This window comes from Leguminivora glycinivorella, chromosome 1, assembly GCF_023078275.1.
Source record: "Leguminivora glycinivorella isolate SPB_JAAS2020 chromosome 1, LegGlyc_1.1, whole genome shotgun sequence".
NCBI classification, from domain to species: domain Eukaryota; kingdom Metazoa; phylum Arthropoda; class Insecta; order Lepidoptera; family Tortricidae; genus Leguminivora; species Leguminivora glycinivorella.
The window spans coordinates 20,323,359-20,337,722 of NC_062971.1; the positions used below are offsets into that span (position 1 = coordinate 20,323,359).

The window sequence follows — 14,364 nt, forward strand, 5'->3', positions numbered from 1 at the left end:
AGATATTTCAATTATCGAAACTCGCCATCTTTGACTACTCCACCTGCTCCCAAATGCAATTTTTTCACTATACGAACTATTGGTTCGTAGACATTGGACTCTTGTTAGTTACTTAAAATAATAATTATAAAAATATACTCATTAGTTCTTAATCTACAGTGGTTTAAAGTGAACTCCAAAATGAAGCATTTTCGTAAATTTTCTAAAAAATTCTTAGAGAAAGTGTAAGAAATGTTATAGTATGCTATATATTCGTAAACTACTCAATAAGCCCTTTTTTTTGATACCCTACACGGCATGATTTGATGAAAAAATTTTTTTTGTTTGTATGCAATTTTTAATTGGCGGGGTGGGGGGACGGGGACCACAAAACTGCTTGGCAACATCTGTTTATATGATGTCTGAGACCTATACAATATATATCAGAAGTCAGAATGAGGTGCGCTATTTTTGCAAACGAACATCCTCTTGGAGCCTCATCTATTACAAACTTGCCGCCTTTAGTACACAATGTCTTATTTGACCCACCTCTTAAATAATAAAGACTAATACATATTTATAGTTCATAGATCCTAATTAAAAAAATATTTAACAAGAACCCTGCCTGAGGGATTATCAATTCTATTGAATATGGCGAGTTATCAAATCACAATTATAATCATTTCAAATATAATCAACCCAAATCTCAGTCAATTAGTAATGTAGGTGAAGCACAGTAGAAAGGTTCAAATCATGAAAAAGTGATTATTGAAAAAATGGCAAAAGTGTTGGTTCTTGTTCTAATTAGCATCTGTTTACAATCTGCGAAAGCATTTATTGACTTCCAATTACCTAAAAATAATGCATTTGATACTGAATTATACAGAAATGTGTTAGATGAAGACTTATGTGAAGCACAACTAAGCTATGTACAAAATAATAATAGTATTTTACTGGCAGAATGTAAGTATACTTTTCTATTTTGACAATCGTTCTCATAATTATTTATCTAATAATTTCATTGGTAAATAATTTCTCATGAAAAGTTATAGTATGAATTTTTGAAACGAACGTTTCTAAACAAAGGCATTGTTCCTTTTGTGTTGAGCGAGAGCTTCTGTATTAGCACACGCTAAGACAACAAGAAGCAACTGTATCCTGATAATTGTAAGGTTCAAATCTGTGCAGCAGCAAATTTGAGATAGATTGTTTTGGAAATGTGAAGCGATAGACCACACCGGTATAGTTGCAAATACACAGCGCTTCTAATACTTTGATACTTGGTGGTGGTGGTGTAAGTAATGAAACACGTATAATTATCACTGTTATTTTTTATTAATGATTTTGTTAACAATCAACAATTGTATATAATAACAATATATAAATAATTAATTACATAAATATTAGGTACAAGTCTATATATACATACACATTTTTTTCGTACTGTATTATTTGTACTTTGAAATTTAGATTTATTGTAACTAAAGTATTTATTTTATTTGTTTTTAGGGTTCCGTAGTCAACTAGGAACCCTTATAGTTTCGCCATGTCTGTCTGTCCGTCCGTCCGTCCGTCCGTCCGTCCGTCCGTCCGTCCGCGGATAATCTCAGTAACTGTAAGCACTAGAAAGCTAAAATTTGGTACCAATATGTATATCAATCACGCCAACAAAGTGCAAAAATAAAAAATGGAAAAAAATGTTTTATTAGGGTACGCCCCCTACATGTAAAGTGGGGGCGTATATTTTTTTTCATTCCAACCCCAACGTGTGATATATTGTTGGATAGGTATTTAAAAATGAAGAAGGGTTTACTAAGATCGTTTTTTGATAATATCAATATTTTTGGAAATAATCGCTACTAAAGGAAAAAAAAGTGCGTCCCCCCCCCTCTAACTTTTGAACCCTATGTTAAAAAAATATGAAAAAAATCACAATAGTAGATCTTTATAAAAACTTTCTAGGAAAATTGTTTTGAACTTGATAGGTTCAGTAGTTTTTGAGAAAAATACGGAAAACTACGGAACCCTACACTGAGCGTGGCCCGACACGCTCTTGGCCGGTTTTTACAGTAGTTATTACAATTTAAAAATGTTTATTGATTTTTATATTCCTAATTGTTAGACAAACATTCCTAATAATTTAAATTACGGTTTGTTTAGTTATTTATGTTATTTTATGTATCAAGACTTGTACCTAATATTTATGTAATTAATTATTTATATATTGCTATATACAATTGTTGATTGTTAACAAAATCATTAATAAAAAATAACAGTGATATACGTGTTTCATTACTTACACCACCACCACCAAGTATCAAAGTATTAGAAGCGCTGTGTATTTGCAACTATACCGTTGTGGTCTATCGCTTCACATTTCTAAAACAATCTATCTCAAATTTGCTGCTGCACAGATTTGAACCTTACAATTATCAGGATAGCGCGTGCTAATACAGAAGCTCTCGCTCAACACAAAAGGAACGATGCCTTTGTTTAGAAACGTTCGTTTCAAAAAATTCATACTATAACATCGAAATTGATTGAATTACACTCTTCACATGTAATTACTTAGACAAAAAGAGATATGAAATAATATCAATAAAACATTACCTACATAAAATGGTACGCTCCCTAGCTAATTCTGAAGTAAAATATTGAATGAGAAATTATGATTTGATTTCATTCTGTTCGTCGTGACGTTTTTGTACCGTTACTAAGAGTAAGACATTACTTAATTCGATTGCGTATTTGTTAATTCAAAGCCAGTGATATCGTTTGCAACTATGTCAGTAGGAACAAGGGAGATCAAATGTACGCCAGTTTACCGTCCGCTAGCAAATAAATATCAGTTTCATACAGTATTTGGTCATATTGGCAAGTGTACCTGTACATACATCAACTTATCCATAAAGGTTTCATACCTATTAAAAAAATACAAAGTAGCCAGTTAATATAACCCCAAAATTAAAATTTTGAAAAAATCCCCGACCGCGACCTAGTGGACCGATTTTCATGAAACATGGCTAAGAACACTCCCGACTAACTCAGCTTTCAGAAAAAAAAAAACTAAATCAAAATCGGTTCATCCGTTCGAGAGCTACGATGCCACAGACAGACACACACACAGACATACAGACAGACAAACAGACGGATAGACAGACAGACAGACAGACAGACAGACAGACAGACAGACAGACAGACAGACAGACAGACAGACATACACACAGACAGACACGTCAAACTTATAACACCCCTTCGTTTTTGCGTCGGGGGTTAAAAAATACATTTTGATAATCATGATTGCAACAGTTAAGTACCCAGCAGTACCTAATACAGGCCTGAATTTATGTATAAATTATGAGTAGGTACTTTATATTAATACTAAGCTAACATTGATATTTTTAGCCCCCGACGCAAAAACGACGGGGTGTTATAAGTTTGACGTGTCTGCCTGTCTGTCTGTTTTTGTGTGTGTCTGTCTGTGGCCTTGTAGCTCGCGAACGGATAAACCGATTTAGATTTAGTTTTTTTTTTGTTTGAAAGCTAAATTAGTCGGGAGTATTCATAGCCATGTGGGGATTTTTTTTAAATTTTAATTTTGTGGGTATTATTAAAAATCCCAACCCATAGTTTGCCGGCCTGTATCTATGTAGTTTATGTATAACATAATGTTCTATTTCTCTCCTTACAGTTCTTGATGCTGGCTTAAGACCACCACGAGGTATATTTCAAGGTAATTTCGTGGATTTCGGTAACTATCATCAATGTATAGAAATCAGCGCTAACTATGAACCATCAAATATTGAAGGAAAGTTTTGTATGATCAATGTGCCTATGGTGCAAAATGATCTTGATCTGCCTACTCTGCCGGAATGGCCAGAAGAATGGCCAGAATGGCCTGAAGAATGGCCAGAATTTCCTTGGCCAGAGCTTTTACCGAAGACGAAACAACATAGGGATATGATGAGAAATCTTCGAGAAGTGCGGGCGAAATTAGCCAAATACAGTCGGTTAACTGTACCAGATTTGGATTCAGCAAGGTAAGTCAAATTACTATAAATAAATAATACAAAATCCCCTATGTAAACGTGAACGTAACTCGATCTTCCGTAGAATAAATAAATAAATATTATAGGACAGTCTTACACAGTATATTAAATTGAGCCATGTGATAAGCTCTCTAGAAGGCGTGTATTGTGTACCCACTCTTGTTTTAAAAATAATTTTGAAAATCGCTTCATCCTGTTGTAGCACAGCCTTAACTCCCTACCCAGTTATCACGAATCAATGAGATCCGTCCATACTAATTGTGTGATGTTAACAACTTACTTTCCGCAGGGTTGCAGAAGATAGTGCCTTGGCTGGAGAAGCCTTTAGATTAGCAGTATGCCTACCAAAAGCTTGTACTCCTAAGCAATTTTTCGATAAAGTTCTAATTAACACCACAGCTGTGGGGTTTGAATTTTCTGAAGAATTCTGCCGCCTAAAAAATGATAAGCCATTTGTACCCGGAGATTACGCTGCAATGTGAGTTTAAAATTTACCTATGAATCACAAGCTATATGACTGTTTATATATAATTCAAACTATCCTTTACTCGGAATGCACAGTCACCGTAGCTAATCGAGTTCTGCAATACGTGTTTATTAAGTACGTGTTCGCAATCATATTTTATTATTATACACGGAGTAACATGAGGAACACTAAAGAAATATAAGGATTTTCGTTATTATATTTAATATTTTCGAATATATTTTCACCTAAGTAAATGTTATCCGTAAACCTGACCGAACATGAATATTGATTTTTTTTATTGAAACCCATGTTTTGCAATGTGTTGCACAAGACTTTTTTGACACCTATCAATTCAATAAGGGTCACTTGCACCACCGAAAATGGGGGGTCAACCCGAGGGTTAACCCACCATTTTATATGGAATTTGACAGTTGACTAACCTTGAGTTAAAAGGGTGGTGCAAGTGACCCTAAGGATCGCCATCAAAAAGCATTTTGTACTTTTTTTTTTTAAATGGCAATAACTCTGAAACTAGGCAAAATCCAGAAAGGTATATTATGACAAAACGTCTTCAAATGCAATTAGGAATATGTTGTTAAAATTATTTGGTTTCTTCGTGTTAATTTATAATTACGAGTATGGCCTTGTATTGTACTGATTTCATCAAAAAAAATGTGTTTTTTTTTCTATAAAGTTTTGTTTTATTTCAGGGGTGTTTTCGGCTTCATTTTCTTGATAACTGTGCTCTGCACGGGCTACGATCTATATTATACTTACATACTTAAAGGAGGTAAGAATATAAGCTTAATTTTACAGACTAGCAAGCCATTTTATTATTTTCTCACCTTATTTTAAGTTGATTACTTAAATTAACTATACACCGTGTTTTTTTTTCCGTAAAATTCGACACGCTTAGGTTAGGTTAGGTTTATCATCAGGAATCACCCTGTATATAGCTTTTTGTTAAATTAGATTTTTTTTCTATACATAATAAATGAATTAATTAGTGTGAAAGGACCTTAATCATAACATTAAAGTCATTTACAAGTGTTTGACGGCACATGTCAAAACAAATAACATTAGGAAGTGGTAAGGGATGCCACACACGTGTTCAGTAATTAAATGTTTTATTTTTTATAATTCGATAACCGTAAGAGTTAAGAGGCTAGTTAGTTTTTTAGAGAAATTGATTGTATTTGAACTAAAGAATCTTCCCTTAAAGTTAACGGAATTCAATAAAACAGGATATATACATGTATGTAAAATTTCTTGTCGGAAAAATACTTCTTTATCATTCTACAGCAGATGTATCTGAGAGTTAATTTTGATAGGTTTGTGTTTTGATAAATCAATTTAGGCGAAATGATACTGGCTTAGTCCGAGGTTATCATACTCAAATCAAAGTCTATATCTTATCACAATTTTTTTTGTTTTCACCACATTTATGTTAATAACAATCACGTTTCAATACAGAATTAACATAAAGTAGGAAATTACTTATGACGTGGGAAGGAATTTTGTTTGCTTGTGGTAATTATATCTGCCAATCTTTGTGTGATAAGTTTTGATTTTATTGTTTATCTAATAATAAACTACCTACCTACTTACCGACATATTTCTTTGTAACAAATAACGCCGCTGTAACGTTTTGCCATTGTTTAGATAAATCAAATTAAATAGATAAGATGCGATTGTTTCACCAATATCAGCTTAGTATTTTCTGAAATGTATAATTTAGATTAATTTAAACAAAAAAACCGGCCAAGTGCGAGTCGGACTCGCGCACCGAGGGTTCCGTACAAACCTGCATTTGATATGAATTTCAACTTGATAGCTCTACGCGTTCATGAGGAAAAAAGTAATAAGTTTATATTTATTAAAAAATATATATTTTGTAATGTAACTAAAAATTTAAGGTTTTCGGAATTTTTCCTTTATGTGTGCTATAAAACGTTGCTTCATGCCAAATTTCAAGATTCTAGGTCGACTGGAAGTACCCTTTAGGTTTTGATTCCCTTGCGAGTACTTGCGAGTTTCAAAATATGCAGCTTAAATTGCTGTTTCTTTTGATTGCGTTGACATAGAAGTTTGATTTTGTTACAGCTTAAAGGTATTATAGACCTGAGTATTTGGTATGAATTTCAATTTAATACCTCTACGCGTTTATGAGGAAATGGGTAGTAAGGTTAAAATTATTAAAAAAATATATATTATGTGATGTAACTAAAAATTTATGGTTTTCGTAATTTTTCCTTTATCTATGCTATAAGACGTTGCTTCGTACCAAATTTCAAGATTCTGAGTTCACGGGAAGCACCCTGTAGGTTTTGATTCCCTTGCAAGTGTCGAAAATTTGCGGCATAAACGGCTGTATCTTTTGATTGCGTTGGCTTAGAAGTTTGATTTTTTCACAGCTTCAAGGGACAGTAGACCTGAGTAATTGATATAAATTTCAGCTTCATACCTCCACGCGTTCCTGAGAAAAAGGGTCTTGACAGACGGACGGACGGACGGACAGACGGACAACAAAGTGATCCTATAAGGGTTCCGTTTTTTCCTTTTGAGGTACGGAACCCTAAAAACACGTCACATGTGTGTGTGTGTGTGTGTGTGCGTGCGTGCGTGCGTGCGTGCGTGCGTGCGTGCGTGCGTGCGTGCGTGCGTGCGTGCGTGCGTGCGTGCGTGCGTGTGTGTGTGTGTATGTGTGGCGTGGCCCTCTAAATATATTATTTGTTTAAATAATACCTATAAGTCCTATAACTACAAAACGTAGTTATACGTAGCCTTCTATATTCTTCATTAATTTAATAGTTTGTTGTATAACTATATAGTCAAGTGGTGGCTGCCAAAGGGACAGTGAAATCGACATAACAGATAAAAGCAATAAAACTGTGGGTTTCTCTTTGACATATTGATTTCGAAAACCCGTAAATTAAGGAGGCACCGCCTTTTTTAATATTGAACATACATAATATTTAAAATGCTAGTACGATAATTTTTCAGGTTTAATTTAATTATTAATTACAAAATTACAGGTAATAATGCCGTCTGCTTTTTTAATCGATCGTCTCCGTTTAGAATTACGAAGAAAGTCATAAAAAGATGTCACCAAAGATTTATGTAGCTATTTTTTCCAGATCCTAAAAGAGCGAGTGTTCTCGGGAAATCGTTCTCAGTGTACACAAACACGCGGCGTTTGCTCACATTCAACCCTGTGCCCGGCGTCTTGAAATGCGTGGACGGTATCAGGTCTATGGCCATGATTTGGGTCATCGTGGGCCATTCATATTCTACGCATTTGAATGCGCCCTTTGTGAACCGAACTGAATTCTTTGAGGTACTTAGCAAATTGATGATTTATTTTCTAACAATGAGCTTTTGGAAAATTATGTACGTTATTAATTTGGACCTGTTGTAGTATATTTGTTTTTAAGTGATGGAATACATTAGGAATTTCGAACATCACAATTATATTTAGATTTCTGTGGGTGTACAGTACCTAAAGAACTTCGTTTTCGTAAAATTAGGGTTTGGTTAATAATTTCCAACGCTGAACCCTATGCTATGTTAAATATATTAATGGTAACAATTGCAATGCAATAATATGGTTATAGTCTCTATATTTAATTGTAAGTATGAAAATATGTTTATTTGTACAAGATTTTTTCATGAAAAATACGGGTCATGATACACGGGTTTCGTGTTGATTTTCACACTGATGAAATATTTTATGTTTCAGTGGATAGTTTCTTTTTCTTCGCTTTGGATTTTGTCTGCACCAATCACAGTGGACACATTCTTCATGCTGAGTGGACTGCTAATTGTGTATACTTCTGTTGGGAAAATGTCTAGCAGTAAGTTTATTATTCTATTAAATCAATAAAAAATACACTGTGATAAAATATGCAAGTTATTCTTATTATTTTTCAGTGGGCCTCGTAAGAAATATCCACTTATACTATCTACATCGGCTTCTACGGATGTTCCCGATACTGGCTGCTGGCGTATTCCTCCAAGCAACGTTGTTTAACCACATGTCAGACGGACCGCGATGGAACGACGTTATGGCTAATAAGGTGCACAAGTGCAGGCAATATTGGTGGGCTACATTGATCCATGGCCAGAATTTAATTATTCCTGATGGGATGGTGAGTAATTAATTTTTTTTAACAAGTGAAGTGAAATAAACAAATTTTACATAGAAAATCGTACATAATAGATGTTAATAATCTTGAAATGTATATTCCAGTGTATCGGCCCAAGTTGGTATCTTGCTGTTGACATCCAAATGCACATAATTTCACCACTTGTGCTGTTTTGGGTGCTAGGAAAAAGAAGAGCCGCTTGGATTGCATTGAGTCTCTCCATGCTAATTGTGATAGCGGCGTCCACAACCTATAACTACTTAAACGAGTTCCAGGCAGCACCCTTTATACCTTCGTAAGTTGATAGTAAAACTGGTTTACGATAATGTGTACTACCCTCGTATTATGTTATTCCATATTTCTAGATACATATTCTCATCATGTCATATCTACAGTAACCGAAATTTCACTTGAACTTCTAAACTAGTTAAAGAGGTACAAATATCTTAATGTAAATATCAATTTAGTACTAATTGTACCAGGGCAGCTTGGGGTTGCTGAAGAGCATCACATGAAATATTATGATTGTATCATATTATAGATGAAACCGAAATTTCACTTGAACTTCTAAACTAGTTAAAGAGGTACAAATATCTTAATGTAAATATCAATTTAGTACCAATTGTACCAGGGCGGGCAGCTTGGGGTTGCTGAAGAGCATCACATGAAAGATTATGATTGTATCATATTATAGATGAATATTCAAGTACAACTTATAAGCAATGATTGGGAAATATTGTTTCTGAAACACTTTGCAGATTTCTACAGATAATTTACCGAAACTCTTTCTGTGTTTCAGAAACACGATGTCTGTTTCTGAAACCGTGTTTCTAAAATGTTGATAGTGAATACGCGACTTATATATTACCTAAAGAATTATACATTTAGAGCGGGTTACGGGTTCAAACCCCGGCTCGGACGAGTTTTTCGGAACTTATGTGCGAAATGTCATTTGATATTTGCCAGTCGCTTTTCGGTAAAGGAAAACATCGTGAGGAAACCGGACTAAATCTAGGCCTAGGTATATACCCATCGGGTTGAAAGGTCGGATGGCAGTCACTTTCATAAAACTAGTGTCTACTCCAAATCTTGGGATTCGTTGTCAAAGTGGATCCCAGGCTCTCATGGACCGTGGCTAATGCCGGGATAACGCAAGGAGGATGATGATTATCTAACATTATACATTGTCTTTCATTCTATTAAGTTTTTTCTTTCTTCAGACGTGCTGCTGTAGATCCTGATGCGGCTGCTCACTATTTAAACTACTATTACGTGAACACGTTAACAAGATGCTCACCTTTCTTTGTCGGAATGCTGTATGGTTACCTTCTCGCTGTTTGTAAAGGAAAAAAAGTTCGGTTGCCTAAGGTAAGAAGTGGCCCGCCGAGTTTCTTGCCGGTCCCATAGTGGATACCCCCCTCCAACTGAGGGGGGACTGAAATCTTCTCGAGGCTGAGGCGTAGGGTTAGAGCCGGCGTAGCTTTATTTGACGTTCATATGCGCATTGTAATATGCCTACTTGGAAAATAAAATATTTCATTTCATTTCATTTCATAAGGGTGTCTGTGCGTTTTTCTGTTGTCTTTTTACTCTTTTACTGCTAAATTGAAGTGGTTGGCAAAAGCTAGCAAAATATTAGTATACGATAAAACTACTCCGCTGCTGTAAATTGAATAATAATAATTATTGCGTTACAAGTCCCTAGGTAATTACAAATCCTCACGGAAACAAACAATTATCATCTGTAAAATAATTTTAAGTTGAATCGCGATCATAATAATCATAATGATCTCGTATTATAAAAATATGGGTTAGGTGAAATTCCTTGTACCTAGTTAAAAGTTATTAATTATGAAATGTATCAGTCACTTAATTTTAAGGGATTAGGTAACAACTTGTACTTCAGGTTATATTCATAATTTTATTTCCTTCCAGCTGTTCGTGGCATTAGGATGGGCCTGCACTTTGGTAATATCAGCCGGTATCATCTACTCCGCGTACCCTATACTGCAGATGGACTGGGACAGTCCCTTCTTGGATGGCGTCATTAACTCCTTCTCCAGACCGGGATGGGCGGCTTGCGTCGGTTGGATGATATTTGCGTGCACGCATGGTTACGGAGGTTAGTATGTTGCCACACCTTGGACTATGAACGCAAACAGTCTAAGCTCGTGTAGGCGAACGTCTATGAGTGAGATAAGACAGGTCGACTGGTCGCATTCGAAGCAGGGAGTGGCCATACTGTACGATAGTACTCTCTTTTATACTGTGATGATGTGCTATGGATTGCATAGGTAGTAAACACTTCGTTTAATAACTTTATTGCACTGAATACTACTTAAGCAGTTAACACGTAACAAGTTTTACTATGGGACACTCTCGAAATACCTAATAGTTTTTTGTCATGGATTAGTCAGACCGCCAAAATGTGTAATATTTTAAAAGGGATTTTTTTACGATTTCTCTTTCGGTCACAAAATAAATTTTATACTCCGCATTCCCGTATACGTATTTATTGCGTCCTGAGAGAAATATTTTAATTACTGTACTTATTTATAGCTAAAGATCCTTACTCCATATAAATGTGTAATGGTTCGTTGTCACGCAGGGCCCATCAACTGGTTCCTGTCGCTGGATATGTGGAAGTTGCCTGCTCGCATCTCATTCGCGATGTACATCTTCCACTACCCGATCATGCACGTCGTCAACGCCACATCTACAGCTCCGGCTCACTTCACACCTGCTCGCTACGTAAGTTCATTTCCGTGTGATCGGCGTTGTGCACGTCAAATCTATTATATCGTGTCTATAGAGTTCTTTTTTTTAATTATAAATGGGCTTACTCTTGGCCACAGATTAGCCAAAGGCAAAGACGTGGCCTACGATGGAGTGAGCTCGACCAGAAGATGCCTGTTCACTCTTGATTTGATTTGATAGAGTTCTTATCGAAAATAGATGAGCAATGCGACCACTAATAAATTGTTGCTCGGGATTTGCGACTTTAGTATTAGTAGTAGTAGTAGTAGTAGTATGTAATACACTTTATTGTACAAAAATAAGAACACATAATAACAGGAAAGAAAAAAACACACACTTCATTTGTACAAAGGCGAACTTATCCCATGAAGGGATTTTTCTAGTTAACCTTAGAGTAGTTAAAGGAGAATTGGAGACGGTAGACTTTCCTAAGCTAAACCTATACCTAACCTACAAACTATAGCAATATAGACATTATATCATATAAATAAATACGTTATACATAATTATAATACAGTTATACTTTTGCGGTTACTCGCCGTTTGAAGTCTGTGATGCCATTTCCGTCACTAGAAAAAAACCGTAAATTTGAAAATATTGCCATAATTTTTTGACCGGCTGTAGCTATTCAGCGAATAATCGGCTCTCCGATGGCGAATTCTTTCCTGTTCGGCCATGCTAAGGTACATCCTTAGTACTAAACGGTTAATGGAACCAAACGATGGAACGCTGTGTGTGCGATCTGGTGTATGACGCTTTCCTTTTTTCTTTTTATTAATTTAATGTGTTCTGTCCTGTTCTGTTTGTTATTATTCTTTTGTATACTTAGATCTTGCTTATATCACAGCCTGTTGTTATTTTTCTTGTAACGTTTTCAATTTTATTCTTTTTAACTGTAGTCCATTTTTCTTGTATATGTGTTTTGCATTTCTTCTGTCTGTTACCCTCCGTGAATCTTTCTCACTTGATGGTCTCATCGGAAGATCAGCGCTGGAAGTCACCAGCAACACGCTGAGATGAGGCCATTTCGTGGCACTTCATTACTTTCTGTCTTGATGTTATTATGTGTTCTTTGTCTTGTCTGTGTTCACGAATAAATGTTTATTCTATTCTATTCTATTCTATTCTATTCTATTCTATTCTATTAATATTTTCGATTTCGATGAACCATAATATAAAATCTACACTTTTTTGATGACAATAGTCTGCCATTAAAAATCTATTTCATCCGTAATTTTAACAGTTTCACAGATTCCTGGGTGATTTCACTGCAGCAGTGGTCAGTGGGTTCATAGTGACGGTGTTGATCGATTCGCCCTTCTCCACGCTCATCAAACTTGCAATGGGAGGAGGTATGTTCTTATGTTTTTTCTATAATTTTGCACATGCTAGTAATTAGCGTTAACCCTTGAATCTCTCAATAAAATTTGAATTCTCTTTCATTATACAATTCAGCATTACTTTAAAGACAATATTATAGAAGTTTCGTATTGTAATTTCATATTGTTCCATTTTTATGTAAATGTGTGTTGTGTTTTATCATTTAAAGAACACTGAAAAATAAGAGACCAAATAAATGCAATCATGTGTTTTCATTATTTTCGTGTTTTCATTATACTATCGTGTTATATATGTCACCGTAATATTGTAAAAACCGTTAGTTTATAATTTCACTAGCGAGATTATGAACTAACGAAATATTGTGAACCGTAACGTACAGTTCACAATTTGACGGATTATTTTTACGTTAGATTATAATCTAACGAAGCGAAACCGTCAAATTGTAAACTGTCATGGCGTCGGAACGAAGCTAGCTATATTAAATCACAAGAAATATACCAATTAAGTCGCCACATAATAAGCAAAGTAACTGACAATTTTGTTTATTTGGCGAGTTCGACCATTTCCTTAAACAATATATCGAATTTTGATGATAAAAGTTTAATGAGGTTTTTGATTGACATCTGTGATTGCATTGTCTATTTGTGTCAGTCACTCTATGGCCACAGAACGATCTACTTTAAAACCGACCAATCAGAGCGCTAGCTTCGTTCTGACGCCATGACAGTTTACAATTTGACGGTTTCGCTTCGTTAGATTATAATCTAACGTAAAAATAATCCGTCAAATTGTGAACTGTACGTTACGGTTCACAATATTTCGTTAGTTCATAATCTCGCTAGTGAAATTATAAACTAACGGTTTTTAAAATATTACGGTCACATATATATTGCGAATTAAATTATATTACGTGGTACCAAACCCTGTTATTTTATTTGCAGGCCCGAAGAAACCTAGGCCTGAAAAACCAGATGCTAAAGAAGAAAATGGAGTTAACGGGGGTGTTACAGCAGTTAACCCGGCAATGGCACAAGAATACGACAGATACCTCAACAAGACTAAACTATAGGATGTTTCTCTCATGAATTAAAAACATATATTTATGTTATTAACTGTGTAATCAATATGTGTGAAAGTTTTCCACGTAGATCTACTTATTCTTATTTATACGTAATGAAACAAATATCCTTTTACCGCATGTGACTTTTGCAATATTTGTTCAAATTTGAACTGTAACAGCAATAGAATTTATAACGGCCAAATGTGGAACAATATTTGTATTTGAAATTAAAATTGGTCACGTATGATTTAACATCCCCACAATAATCATGCCAATAAGAAGGGCGTTCCCGTATGCCCGTGACTATTTCCGGCACTCACACGCACAAATATCACAAGATATTCATTTTGACAGGCAAATTTCCGTAACACTGCGATGCTTTAAATTAATTGCCGTCATATTAACGGCACATCACATCACCCGCTACCATTTCTCTCTCTGACCGTTCTCTCCGGTTTTTCAAGACACCCTCAATTTAATTTTTATTTTATTTTTAAGTACGACCGTTACTTATTTGCCAATTGTCAACTCGCTAACAAACAGTTTACTTTAGGTTGTGGATAGATG

At 35.1% G+C, this 14,364-nt stretch overlaps 1 protein-coding gene across 1 annotated transcript; it reads left to right on the top strand.

Moving 5' to 3' along the window:
• Nucleotides 1-700: 700 nt before the first annotated feature.
• On the top strand, nucleotides 701-13,845 carry LOC125228940 (O-acyltransferase like protein-like). Its single transcript, XM_048133664.1, has 13 exons — nucleotides 701-942; nucleotides 3,671-4,019; nucleotides 4,318-4,506; nucleotides 5,205-5,284; nucleotides 7,632-7,831; nucleotides 8,234-8,348; nucleotides 8,425-8,642; nucleotides 8,744-8,934; nucleotides 9,860-10,007; nucleotides 10,575-10,761; nucleotides 11,248-11,390; nucleotides 12,640-12,748; nucleotides 13,679-13,845. The coding sequence occupies exons 1-13, from the start codon at nucleotides 756-758 to the stop codon at nucleotides 13,804-13,806; spliced, it is 2,244 nt and encodes a 747-aa protein (XP_047989621.1). The 5' UTR covers nucleotides 701-755; the 3' UTR covers nucleotides 13,807-13,845.
• Nucleotides 13,846-14,364: the final 519 nt, after the last annotated feature.

Excerpts from the sequence above, each read along its gene's own strand:
- LOC125228940 (XM_048133664.1), top strand. The coding sequence starts at position 756 with ATGGCAAAAGTGTTGGTTCTTGTTCTAATTAGCATCTGTTTACAATCT. Across the intron at positions 8,935-9,859 it reads GCAGCACCCTTTATACCTTC|ACGTGCTGCTGTAGATCCTG; the intron begins GTAAGTTGATAG and ends TTCTTTCTTCAG. Across the intron at positions 10,008-10,574 it reads AAAAAGTTCGGTTGCCTAAG|CTGTTCGTGGCATTAGGATG; the intron begins GTAAGAAGTGGC and ends ATTTCCTTCCAG.